At 30.8% G+C, this 14,237-nt stretch overlaps 1 protein-coding gene across 1 annotated transcript; it reads left to right on the forward strand.

Annotated features, from left to right (window-relative positions):
- Positions 1–558: 558 nt before the first annotated feature.
- LOC107611661 (F-box/kelch-repeat protein At3g23880-like) lies at positions 559–2,180 on the forward strand. Its single transcript, XM_016313564.3, has one exon. It carries the CDS (start codon positions 625–627, stop codon positions 1,930–1,932), a length of 1,308 nt encoding a protein of 435 aa, XP_016169050.1. The 5' UTR covers positions 559–624; the 3' UTR covers positions 1,933–2,180.
- Positions 2,181–14,237: the final 12,057 nt, after the last annotated feature.

A 14,237-nucleotide genomic window follows, 5' to 3' on the forward strand; every position in this document is an offset into this window, starting at 1 on the left:
TCTAATCGAAGACGTTTTGATGCACTTTTAGAAAATTAGTACCTGCAAAGAGGAGTAGGTTTCGCTCCTAGACCATTAGATATCGAACCACCATCGATTTACTAAAAATCGACAAAACAATAATAAATGGTTATTTTAGTTTTTTTTTCCCCTTCTAGTTATTATATTTATTATCACGTGCACCACCGTATCAAACTACTTTGCTGTTTATATTTAATTGATCGATTTAGAAAAGTTTTATAATCTTAATTTATGCAATTGTAAAACAAAACTATATCTGCCGTCCAATTTATACAATTTGTTAGAAATTCAAGGCAATCTAGTAGAGTTCTATTTAAAACAAATTAGTGATTAGTGATTAGTGATCTAACTCTAGACAACCCAAATCGGTTGATTATGTGATTTTCAGATTTTGATCAATATTTTTTTTGTTGGGTGACTAGATTTTGATCAATATGGATTAGCAATTTAGATTCCATCGAATTGAAAAGCCTGCCAATTAAAAGGGCCCATCGAGATGCTAATGAAGTAATGATGAAACCTGAAAACCTACATATAAATGCTAATGATCTAGCAAGTTGCAACATAAACTCAAATTCAAACTGAGCAGCTTGGGCCGACGATATGCGGATTGCGGAGAGGAAAGCACCGAGACGGCTGGAACTGGTCAGTTGTCCCACGGCAAGAACGCGGCTCTTAACAGACCTTCCGGAAGAGACAATAATCGAAATCTTGCTGAGGCTTCCGGCAAGGACGCTTGCTTCCTTAAGGAGTGTGTGCACTTCATGGAGAAACCTAATCTCCGCCCCCGACTTCACCTCTAACCACCTTCGTCGTTCATGCTTACTTGATCCAAGTTTGACTACGCCACGAATTGCTTATTACAATGGGGCCTACAGCTATGACGTCAGATGCGGCAGAATCGGACTTCTCTCCGTACGCTCAATCTTGGATGATCCTTCCGAGCCTACTCAAGTCGATTGCTTCACGGAACAACACTACTACGGAATCATTGGTTCTTGCAATGGATTGTTATGCTTGGCTGATGCAGATACCTTCAAATACATGCATGCCATCTTGTGGAACCCCTGTACCGGATTCACATTCGAACCTCCGGAAATCAGCGGTGAAGTCCGCTTTTGTGGCTTTGGTTATGATTATCTCAGTGACAGTTACAAAATTTTTGCAACTATATGGAAGCAAGGGCGATCTGATTTTGAGTTTAGTGCCAGAATTTATACATTTGGGCCAACTTCGTCATGGAGAAAAATTGATGATATCCCATTAGCTCTATGTGGTTTCCCAAGTGACCATCCTCGTTGGGTTCTTAATAGGAAAGGGGAATTTTTTGGTAGTAGCAGATTATGCACTCTGAATTGGTGTGTTAATCATGTGGTTCTTTATTTTGATTTGGATAAAGAGACTTATGGTCATTTTCCTCTGCCTGATAGTGAAATAGATTTAGATCATAATTTTCCAAGGCGGTGCACTCACTTATGTGTCTTGAGAAACTGCCTTTCTGTTTGTTCTTACGAGCATAAGAGAACACGCCAGTGGATTGTGTGGCAGATGAAGGAATATGGAGATGCTCAATCTTGGACTAAATTGGCAGTGATTTCGAACCTTCCAAAATTCACTTATTCAAATTATTCAGAACATTGTTTACAACCTCTTTACATATCGGAAAGTGATGTTCTTTTGGCATTTTTTCCATTTCGCGGCATAATTTTATGTAACTTAAAAAATGGGAGCGTAGAATTTCCTGAGATTGACGGCTTCAACACAAGGAACCATCCTTTGTATCTATGTTACGGGTATAGGATAGCTTGTATCCACCATGAAAGTTTAGTTTCACCAAATGGTCTTCAAAGCAACTCATCCAAAATGCTGCTGCGCTTCATCAAACCCAAATCCAAGCCTATTGACTCTTAAAAGCCTATTTGCGCCTTCTTTTGGTGAAGCCTTTCTAACACTACCAACTTGGTTTTTAATGTTATCGAATTTATTTATCTTAGTACTATGTTTATTTTTCAATTGCAATTTATTTCTTTAAGATAATTTGTTTGTTCTTCTTCCTGTTCTTGTCAGATAATTCTTTTCGCATTTAATTTGTGCACTGATGAAAAATTGCAATCGGATTAAGACAAAAAAGCTGAATTTAAAAAAAAAGTTTGAAGGAATATTTCTTATTGATGTAACAATCAGCTTTTTTTAGCTTTCCAATTTCTTCCTCAATATAATATAGTGATTACCCCACCCCCCATTCTTTTAAACTCATTATAAGCAATGTATAAAAAAATTTTATGACAAGACTATTTAGAAAAAGGTCTCTTTTGTTAAAATAATTAATGACTATTCATTCATGGGAAACAATGACATGTAAGAAATAGAATCTTTAAGGTGCAAAAGTATCATGAGGTTTTGAAACATTATACAGAGGCTATTGATTCGAATCCGATGCCAAGGTAACAATACTCATTAAATAGAGGTGAATGCTGATCATGATCTGTTCAAATACTGCATTTCAAGTTGTAAGTGCTTAGGTTATCGTTAAATTCTAGGTTATTGTATAAAAATAATAAAAAAAGAATATAAGATTGCCCTTGTTTTCATTAAAGCTTGGGTTATAATATATGGACGTTTAAAGATAGAAATATGTTTTCAACGTCTCTTTTATAGTTTGATTCAACCTGTCTTTTAATTTATGTTTTCATCCCTAGTTTTCTACGTGAAGTAAGGTGGTAATTCAAATTAAATCATAATCATCATAATCATAAGTTAAATCTTAAAACCCAATGGTTTAACTGCTGATGTGACATCCCCTCCTTTATTCTTGAGTTTTTTTAAACCTTTTATTTTTTGATATTTTTAATTTTTTTATTTTATTCTGTCCATATTTTCAATGCTCGTTTTGCTAAAAATTGATGTTTTCAATTTTTTTTCTTTTATTCAACATATCCAAGCAGATCCAGTTTGTCAATACATGTGTTATTGTGCAGTGTTGCTTTTATTTTATTCAACATATTCCCGTTTAATACATGTATTATTGACCATTGTTGTTTTCAATTGATTTTAATGGTTTGTTTGATGTAAATAAATGTAAATGAAATTCACAAATCACTCTTTGTATCTGTTCTTGATTTCTTCTTCTGCCTCTCAAATCCCAAATTGGCTTATAGGTCTTTCCAGTTAGTTAAAAATTTATTTTTACCAAATTCTCAAAATTCTCCAATTCCCTCAATTCTCAATACAATTCACTCCTAAACTATTCCAAAATCTTTTCTACACATTCCAAATACTCATTCATCAATCTTCAACCATTCCAAGCCAAAGTTAACCTACTTCTAATTTATTTATCCTATTTTATCAATTATATCCATTTTCATCAACAGCATATACCATTCCAATATCCAAATTCCCAATCACCCCATAATCAATCAATTCATTCTCATACAACAATTCACAACACTTACATCAACTTATCACATAAGGATTTTCTTTATTAGGGAACCTAATAGCTATCATCACTAGAAGCATATCTAAAATCTCTCCAGAATCAAATCACTTCACCATTAAAATTTTATTTATTCATACTGAATTGAAATACTACTATTATCAAAAATTCTTTTTAAATATTATAATAATTAACATGTTTGTGAAAATAGATATTTTTATTTTTATTAATTATGATCTTTTATTATTTAATTTTTTCTGACATGTTTTTAATTGATCTCACTTTAAAAGTTTATAATGAGATATCGCACTTAAAAAAATAATTGACAAAAAAAAGTGTGATAATCTATTTTTATAGTTGTGGAAGTTGCTAGAATAAGGGTAGCATCCGTGTAAGTAGCATGGGACATTACTCTTGAAGGTTTTTGATGGTCTAGAGAAAAGGGGTTGAATCTATGACATTCTTTAAGACTTGATTAGTAAAGCCTCAAACCAGAACTTATAACTTAGCTTCTGTTTAGTCTGCGAGATGGAATACGCAGGAAACAATTTCATTTTGTCTTATAAATCGTGAAAAATAGAATTAGAGCAGGGAAGAGAAAGATGACACAGCCATGTATCCTGATTCAGTTGTCCAGTGCAATGCAACCTACATTTAGTCTCCACCACAATGTTGGTGAAATTTTCACTATCTTTTCAAGTATTATATATACAAATTCTCAAAGACTCAACATAATCCTATCAAGGACACACCAAACTTCAACATAAACTTGACTTGGCTATGTAACTACCTAGACTTAACACACTAAGTATGTAACACCCTAATTAGCCTAAACTTTACCTCGTGTCGTAAAGCAAAGGTTAGTCAGAGATTACAACAGTTCTAAGCTCATACATAATATATATATATATATATATATATATATATAGAAGTTCGATGAAAGAGACAGCTCAAAAAGCAAAATTTAAAAGCGCAAACGTATTATTGAAGCTACTAACTTAAAGCATAAGAAATAGATACAATATAACAAAATATCATAGTATAATATCATAAGAATCTAGCCACGGCTCGCGGAGTTTAAGCCGGCTAGGCATATACAGATATACAGGACCAGACAGTAAAAACAGCTTATACAAGTTTTGTTCTCTCAAATACAAGCCTCTAGGCAAAACAAAATACAAAAGTGAGAGATGTATAAACAAAATAAACAAAAGACTCCAAAGGTATCATGATCCTCCGCTTCTGCTACCATCCAGGCAACTCACCGAGATGGGTTGCAATCTGTATCTAAAAAACACAACAGAAATATGGTATGAGAACCAGAGGTTCTCAGTATGGTAACAGTGCCCAGTGATGTAGGATATAATACCCCGGGACGCCAAAGGCAATCCTAGACTTCATATCCCTCACAAGATTCAATCTTAAGGCATACTAAAATAGATATGCATGATATATAAATTTTAACATAAATAAACAGGGTATTCTATCTTAAAGGATTTCTATTCTAACCAAACACCGCTGTCCCACAACCTTCACCAACCTACCCTCCATGCGATCTCATCGCCACCGCCTTCCAAACCTCCTCAATCCCAGTAGAAAATCACAGTTATATACAATGCAAGTAAATCACAAGTGGAAGCATATAAAGCAAGTACTCAAGTAGCAATTAGACATATTATACAAATAGGCATACAATTACAAGTCGGCAAAGCAAACAAACAGATAGAAAATGCATATGATGAATGCCTGCCATATTGGCTGTGATATCACATTGTCGGTTCAAATGCCAACCCGACACATCTCTATGGAGATGTTGCCCTTCGGAATCATCATTGGGAACCCCCGAGATATAGTGCTCGGATCACTGTCCAGGGTTTTGCGCCTGCACGTTCTATAGATCCGAAGGGATGCGAGCGGGATACTCTTGCCACAGACCTCACATCTCAACGTAAGCGAGATTTAACCACCGTCCTTACGCCGCCGCCGCTACCTCGACAGGCGGGATCCAACCGCCGTCCCTGCCGAGTGCATGGCGTCTCACATTCTCAATATAAAATCAATACTTCAGTGGTTTTCAGAAAACATTTTCAATATAATATGGATCCATCATCTCATCAGAGTCCTCGATTCATCCTAATCACTGTCAATTCACATTTTAGTTTTCGAACTCAACAGTTCATCATTTCTCACTTCACATATCAATCTACCTTCACATACCATCAAACCATCCTCAGTACACCCGAAACCTAAGTCTCCGTTTTCTAATTTTTCATAATAATCATCAACTAAGCCCTTAGGTTATTTTTCATGTTCTCATGCTCAAAATCAAGCCCAAAAGTCTTAAAATGGTGTTATAGAAGCTTACAATCTTGTTGGGAAGGTGAAATAGTTGAAAACAAAGTTTAAAATTGAGAAACAGGGCGTGTGCGTGCGCACACCCAGAAAGATTTTTAAAAGCGTGCATACGCACAGCGGTGTGCGTACGCACAGGTACGAAAGTTCACAAGTCTGTTCGCTCGCACAAGCTGTTATAGCGCCCCCAACAGACTGACCTTTCCAACGTGTGCGTGCGCACAGGGCTGTGCGTACGCACAGGTTGCAATTCCTCATTGGTGTGTGTGCGCGCACAAGCTGTGCTAGCGCTGCAACTAGCACACCCTTCCCTGCCTATGCGTACGTACATACCAGAAATCATAAAATTCTGCAACTTTGCAGAATTTCAAATTTTTACACCAATCTTTGAATGATCATAACTTCCTCTACAAAATTCTAAATTTTACAAACTTTATATTAATTCGAAGAGTTTTCAATAAACTTTAATTCTAAACAACTTTCAATCAATTTTAAAAACTGAGGCAAAAATTATGATCAGACAAAGTTCACCAAAATTTTCTTTTTATCCAAACTTACAAAAACCTCAATTTATCAACTTTCACAAACCACCCCCAACCAAAACAATACCAAACTCCCATTTTTAGCACAATCTACCCTCTTAGGTCATAATTCACCATTTACACCAATTTTTCCATTGCACTTCATCATTCTCAATCTCAATAATCAAATATATATATATATATATATATATATATATATATATATATATATATATATATATATATATATATATATATATATATATAACATTCCAAGCATATATCCACCAATCATCATTCTAGCATTATCAATTTGTCCTCATCAACTCAACCATGATTCATATTGGTAATCAACATTATTCATTCATTCAAATCCATCATATCTCAACTTCATCATTTAATCACATCAACAAAATCAATTTATTATACATCATCAACCAACAATCATCAACAACATATAAATTTCCAAACCTATCCTATGGGTCACTAGCCTAAGTGTCTATGAATATTATATACTACATAGAGGAAACCGAAACCATACCTTGGCCGATTTTCTATATGCCAAAACTCAAAATTGAGTATACAATGATCACCAACAAGCTTTCTAATACAATCCAAGCTTTCAATTCCACTTCAACAAGCACCAACAAGTTCCAATAGCTCCCAAACTCACAATAATCAAACTATATATGCATAAACCATCACAAATCAACCTAGGACTCCATATAAACATAATCTCACAAGGGTTCAATGCCTCTTACGTTTTCCAATAGCTTTGGTAGCCAAAATTCAATGCTAGGCAAGGATTAGAGTGAACCTAAACATCCAAAATCATAAAAACTCACTTAATCAAAAGCCCTAAATTTTCGAAATTTTGAAGAGAAGAACTGAGAAAATTTCGTTATTACCTCACTACTTTCTTGGTTGGATTTTGTAGAGCTCTTCACAAGAAACGCGTAGTCGCAAACAGTGCGGCGATCGGAGCTCTATAGCTCAAGTTATGAGCTAGAGAAGAAGATGGTGAATAGTGTTTTCTTCTTCCTTTCTTCCCCTTTCTCTTTCAGCTGGTGGTGTTGTGTTAAGTGTGTGTTATGGCTGAAAGAGGTTCATTAATGAGCTTTTTATATGTTGGGCTTGGGCTCGGTCTAACCCGTTAGCGTTTTTACCCCATTTGGCCCAACTTCGGGTCAAACCTTTAAAATTAACACCCGATTTTCTATTTTTAATATTTTTCTAAGGTTTTTGACTGTTTTCACTTTTTCTCGTGCAGCACCGGGCAGACTTGAACCGGTTCAACCGATTCGACTGCCGGTTTGCGATTTTTCACGGTTTTTTACATAAAATACATTTTCTAACTCAGAAAAATCTATTGAGTCCAAAAATCACATTTAAATCCTCAAATTCTCACTCTAACTTTTTGGAACCTAATATGGGTAATATTAATTACTTAATTAACCGGTTGATTAATTGAGGTTCTTACAAAGTACATACCCAACTTAACAATGGGATACCTCTCAGGTACATGATACAAAACAGAAATACAACCAAAAAAAATTCTAAAATCAATCTTGACTTTTCTCTCTAAGTATCTCTCTTAGCCTTTTCTCTCAATGACATGTTCTCAATGCCTCACTTTCATACCTTTTACCACTGAATGAAAACAAAGAAAGATACAACGTTAAAACAGAATATTCAACAATAAACTATAAAGAAGATGATGATTCACAGCCTTGACACTATAAAATGAACTTGATTTAGCACTCTTTGATGAAGCTCTCTATCTTAGCGGAATGTTTCTTTGATGTAGAGAAACACTATCCAAAACGTTGAACTCCCACGGGAAAGCTTTCAATGAAACTTAAAACTTTGGTTCTCTCTCCTTATCTTTAAACTGAAAATTGATTTTCCTTTTGAAAGAGATCTGTTTTCAATACTTAAGGTTTACTTCACAAAATCAGCTTCTTGAATCTAGAGCTAGTTAAGGTCTTTCTTCTTCTTTCTTCCATCAGCCCAAAAAATCAGAAATTTTTATTCAGAAGATCTCAGAATACTCTAGAGGATTCTAGAAGACTTTGGAAGGTCATAGAGTATTCTAGAAGAATGTGAATGTATATAGAAGTTTGAAGAGTAGTATGAAATAATCTAAAAGTATTTAGAGAATTGTGGTAGGATGAATTTTTACAGTGAAGGTTTTAGATGATCAATCTGAATCGTTGATTAGATTTAATTCTAACTATCCATTGAGGATATGGATAGCTATAAATAGGAGTGAGAGTTAGAGTTTGGGTGAGTGAGTCATTTGTAACAAACACTTGAGTAATAAAGTTTTTTTCCATCAAAGTTTTTTTTTTTTTGTGTTTTCTTGTGTTCTTAGCTTTCTTGCTAAATATTGAGAGTTAAGCTGACTTGATCTTAACTCAAGAGGTTGAGTAAGTTTGAGTGCCGGCACTGTAGCGTTAAAGTGTGTCCAAAGTCGTGACAATTTGGTATCAGAGCAAGGTTTGAGAGGGAGTACAAGTGATTTGTGGGTATGACTTTTAGTATAACCATGGAGCATGTTGAGTTTCAAAGGGGAAGGGATACTATTCATTCTCAATGGGAAAGCAAGAAGGTGCGCTCTTTAAGTGAGTCTAGAGATAAAAACTCTAACTTCTTCTTAGAAGTGAGAGTTTCGATGTTGGAGAATGTTCTATCCTCTATGGATGAGCGCTTCCAAAAGATAGAACACGACAAGGTGACCCTCAAGACTCACATATTGAAAGAACTAGATGTTTTTAAAAAAAGCATACTCAAAATCGAAGAGAAATTTGATAATTTCTTGAAGCTATTCGAGGAAGTTCGAGTTTGATTCAAGGAGGCAAAATCTCGACCAACCATTATAAAGGAGACGACAAAGATTGATCTCCCCAAGTCAAAGGAGCTCAAGGGCGCGAGGGACGTTCGAGAGGTGGAGAACTTCCTATGACAAATGGAGAGATACTTCGAAAACCAAGGGGTGATCGAAGAAGCAATAAAAGCACGCACTGCAGCTCTCTACCTTTCTGATAATGCTACTTTTTTGTGGAGAAAAAAATGCATAGATATAGAAAATGGTACTTGCAACATAGGCACATTGGAAGATTTTAAAAGGGAGTTGAAAAGATAATTCTTCCCTGAAAATGTGGTCTATGAAGTAAGGAAGAAGTTGAGGGAGTTGAAGTCACAAGAGTACGATTAGCGACTACGTAAAGGAATTCACTACTCTCACGCTTCAAATCCCCAACTTAGCATCAGAGGATACATTGTTCTTCTTCATTGATGGACTCTGACTTTGGATAAAGCAAGAACTACAAAGAAGGAATGTTAAGGATATCGATGAAGCCATTGTGGTGGCTAAATCACTTACCAAGTATCATCGAAGAGACTCTAAACCCAAATCTTTTTTCAAGCCTATGTTTACTAAAGGTGGGAGAGACAAGGAAAAGAGTTTTTCAACCAAGAAAAAAAATACTCTTAAAAAAAATACGAAAAGTCATTAACCATATATGATTCCTAAATTTTTGCAGTTTAAAGCACAAACTTATGCATGATAATGAATTGAATATTCTAATATGAAAACATCATTCATTTATTTTTCATCTTCCCTTTCAGTTTTACACCAATATACCTCATACCAAAAGTAATTAAGTTAACTTCAAATTATATATAAGTTAGAAACACATCTAGATGTGATTATCCAAGCAGTCATTTTCTAATTTTACACCGGTCTCTATTATGAGTCAAAAATCACAGGATGAAGCTCTAACAAAGTATTATGATTGTTGAGACCGCAATATAATTTAATTTCCATAACATACAACCTTTACCCAAATTATAGTAGCATCAAATCTTATAAAAAAAAGATCACACGGTCGAGCCATGGCTTCCAAAAGAAATCACTTTAATATATGATTTGTACTTAAATATATTTAATATAAAGTATGTGTTCAAAGATCCTAAAAGTATACAATGACCCGAATGATTTATTTGTCACTATAAATCTCCTTAAAAATCATTTGTATATAATAAAAGAATTCATCCAGTAAGAAACAATTTTTAATATACAATTCCTATCAATGTTTTGCGATTTTCTTTTTCTCTCATTTATTTTTTATTCCCATTTATCTCATCTTCATGTACCACATTCATATATAGAAATAAGGAAAAAAATTATTTTAAAAGAAAAAGGAAAAAGATTGGCTGAAATAAAATAAAGAGAAAATTTTATGGCCAACACTTTTATTAAAATCTAATCAGCATTTAACTATCAAGAAAAGAGTGTGTAATCTTACACTATTAGATGTAATCTCACATCATTAAAAATACTAATAATGACTAATTAATAACTACAAATTACAAAATGTACTGACTTCTAACACAACATTGGCTTCTTATACTTTACAAGTGTAATAACCCGTGCCATGCACGTGATAAAACTGAAATTATAATTTTAAATTATTCTATTAAAATTAATTTGAATTATAATAATTTAATTAATAAATAAATAATATGATGTGCATTCTTTGTATTTTTTTAAATATAGTATTAAATGTATTAACTCGAATGTAGCTATTAAGTGTATAAAAATTATGTTTGAATTATGAATTCTCTAAATGAAATTACCCCGTTTAAAATATTTAAATTATGATTTAAATTTTCTTTTTTTTGATGTATATTACATTTTTTTCTTTATTTTACTATTAATATGTTGATATTGTAAGTCTAAATTACAGTATTTTACTTAATCTTGACTGAAAAAGAAAATAGTTACGTGTTTCTATCATTTAATTTATTTAATACACAATGTGTTAACACTAACGATATTTAAAAAAAATATATTGATAAAAATAGATATAATATAATTACAAATATAACATAAATAAATAAAATATATAAATAAATGCGAAATCAATATGTTTACCAATGTCTTTGTTAAATTTTATAAATTAGAGAATAAATTATGTATTTGGTTGCTTAGTGATCACATAGATGATCAAGTAATTAGATTGTAAATTGATCTCATAGTGTATATCTTATTTTTTTCTCATTTTTGAATGAAAGCGAAAATTAAGGGAGTAAGTAGTAATATATAAAGAAAAAAATTTTGCACCACAACACATAATTATAATCTAAAGAAATATTCATATTAAAATTTTACATACTGCAAATCATGAAGATCAATCACAATGTACTGGTCACTTCTCTCTATTTTTGACCATGATATGAGTTTTTCTTTTCTAGTCAAGAATCTAATAACATCTAATTAAACAAAAAAATGAATTAAAAGTACCAAATTAAGGACAAATGAGTGAATAATATAAGAAATTATAACTTCAAACGTGTATAAAATAAAAAGAATTTACTGATTTATTTTATATTAAACGATAAAACTAACAATAGTATATTAATAAAAGGATATACCTTTAAAAAAAGTCACAATATAATTTCAAATATTTTCATAAATAAACTGTTAAAATTTTTGTTATCGATAAAATGATGCTATTATACAATTTTTTGGCAAAACTTAAAATCAAAAGAAAAATAATTTTGTGTGGGTTAATATAAATTAATTACGTACCAAATAAGTAGAATCGTTCTTTTGTTTGTTTCAATATATCAGCATGAGCAAGCAAATTAAAATAATTATCCAGAATTTTACGATCATCGACCAAATGTACTATACCTGACTCCATCTTAAAAGATATTTTTCACGTGTGTACAGTCAGAAGATATATTCCGCTTGATTTCTCGATCTCAAAATTTGAGAAGACATAGATTTTCCTTTCTACCAATTCATTCTCAAATATTTTTGTCAAATAATTCTTGATTGAACAATGAATTTTATCGTATTGCAAAATAAATTAAATATAAAAGCTATTAGCATTTACAAAGCTATTAAAAAGAATTGTCTTTGACTTGATTGAACAATGAATTTTATCGTATTGCAAAATAAATTAAATATAAAAGCTATTAGCATTTACAAAGCTATTAAAAAGAATTGTCTTTGACTTGTGAAATGGTGTACTTATAAAACTAACTTAAAATATGAACTACAAATATTTATAAGAATTTAATTTTGATGTACTGACAGTGTAAAGTAGTTTTACACGTGTATCCAATTACGTAATGACACATCAATAAAAATAAATACATTTTACATTGACTGCGTGAATGGTCATCCAAAAGAACGGATGTGATTGCACGACTATGTAAAATGCTTTACACTGTCAGTGCATCAAAATTAAACTCTATTTATAAATTGAACATAGCATTACTTGAAAAAATTTAGTAAATGAATCAATGAATCTTATCATCTATTAGAACTATTTCTATGTAAACCGTCTTACTCTTATCAAACTTGAATGGAACTTTTATAGCCTTATAATTCTTGTCTTTATTTTTCATACTTTCTCTTCGTATAATCTACTATAGGTGATACTATTAATAGGATCGTAGTCAATAATCATTAGGTATGAAAAAAAATAGAATAAAGACTATGTGAAAATTATAAATTTTTTAAATAATAAACATGAAAGAAAATTTACTGCTTATTATATATACTAATAATATGTCAATAATTTTTAAAATTTACTAATAATACTAATAGTTTAAAGATAATTTTACTATAGTTATAATAAATTTAGTTATTACTCTAAATGAATAAAATAAATAATATATTTAAAAACTAAAGAAAAAAAAGATTAGCAGTAATCATGTTTATAATGTTCCCATATTTTTTTTTTTTTGCTTGTTATTCTTTCACTGCAATGTTAGATCAAAGAAACTCCCTATATATATATATATATATATATAGGGAGTCAATGCACAAAGATATGTTATCGTAATAAAATATCACACTATGAATAATTATATTTGTCAAGTAAATTTATTTATACTCTATATCTATTATATTATTTTATGTAAAATTAAAATCTACTCTTCTAATTTAATATTATATATATATTTACTTCTTACATTGTCTAAAATTAAATTAGAATTATGTCTAAAAGCTTAACATGGTAAACAGAATATAATTAATATCTAATATTTTAATAATTAAAAACCTAAAATAAGTTAATAAATAATAATAATAATTAATACCTAAAATATCATATATATATATATATATATATTTGTTTTTGATATTGTCCAAAATTAAATTGAAATTATGTTCAAAGTCTTAATACCGTAATTGAGGTATAATTAATACTTAAAATTTTAATAAGTAAATACCTAAAATAAGTTAATTAAATAACAACAATTAATACCTAAATTATTGAAAAGGAATTTTTAATAAATGTGAGGAATAAAAATAAAAAAAATTAATAAATAATATTAGTGTTTAAATGAAAGAGTTGATAAAGAATAATAATTATAAGTAAAAATAGTATTTTTATTTTGGAAAAAAAAATACATGAGAAATTGTTTAATAATCCGTACCATGTACATGATAATAAATTGTTCAATAATTCGTACTATGTACTTGATAAGTTTGAAATTATAATTTTAAATTATTTTATTAAAATTAATTTAAATTGTAGTAATTGCATTTATTTTTTCTTAATCTAGTGTTATGTGTATCAACTCTAATATAGTTATTAATCGTTTTTGTTAATCTACTTTTTTTCCCCTAAATTTATGATTTAAAATAATTATTATAAATATTAATAATTAAACAAATTATTATATTATAATTATTTACGTTTTATTCCTAAAATTGAAAACATATTATTTCTTTTTTATTTAATGGTTTTTTATTTATACTACCAGTATATATTAATCGATTAGTCAATGGTTTTTTTATTCGTAGGATATATTTATTTATTTTATTTAAATCATTTTAAATCTTCCTTATTTAAGTATATATATATTAAGTCACATATATTAATTAT

This window comes from Arachis ipaensis, chromosome B8 (assembly GCF_059453495.1).
Source record: "Arachis ipaensis isolate K30076 ecotype BB chromosome B8, ASM5945349v1, whole genome shotgun sequence".
NCBI lineage: Eukaryota > Viridiplantae > Streptophyta > Magnoliopsida > Fabales > Fabaceae > Arachis > Arachis ipaensis.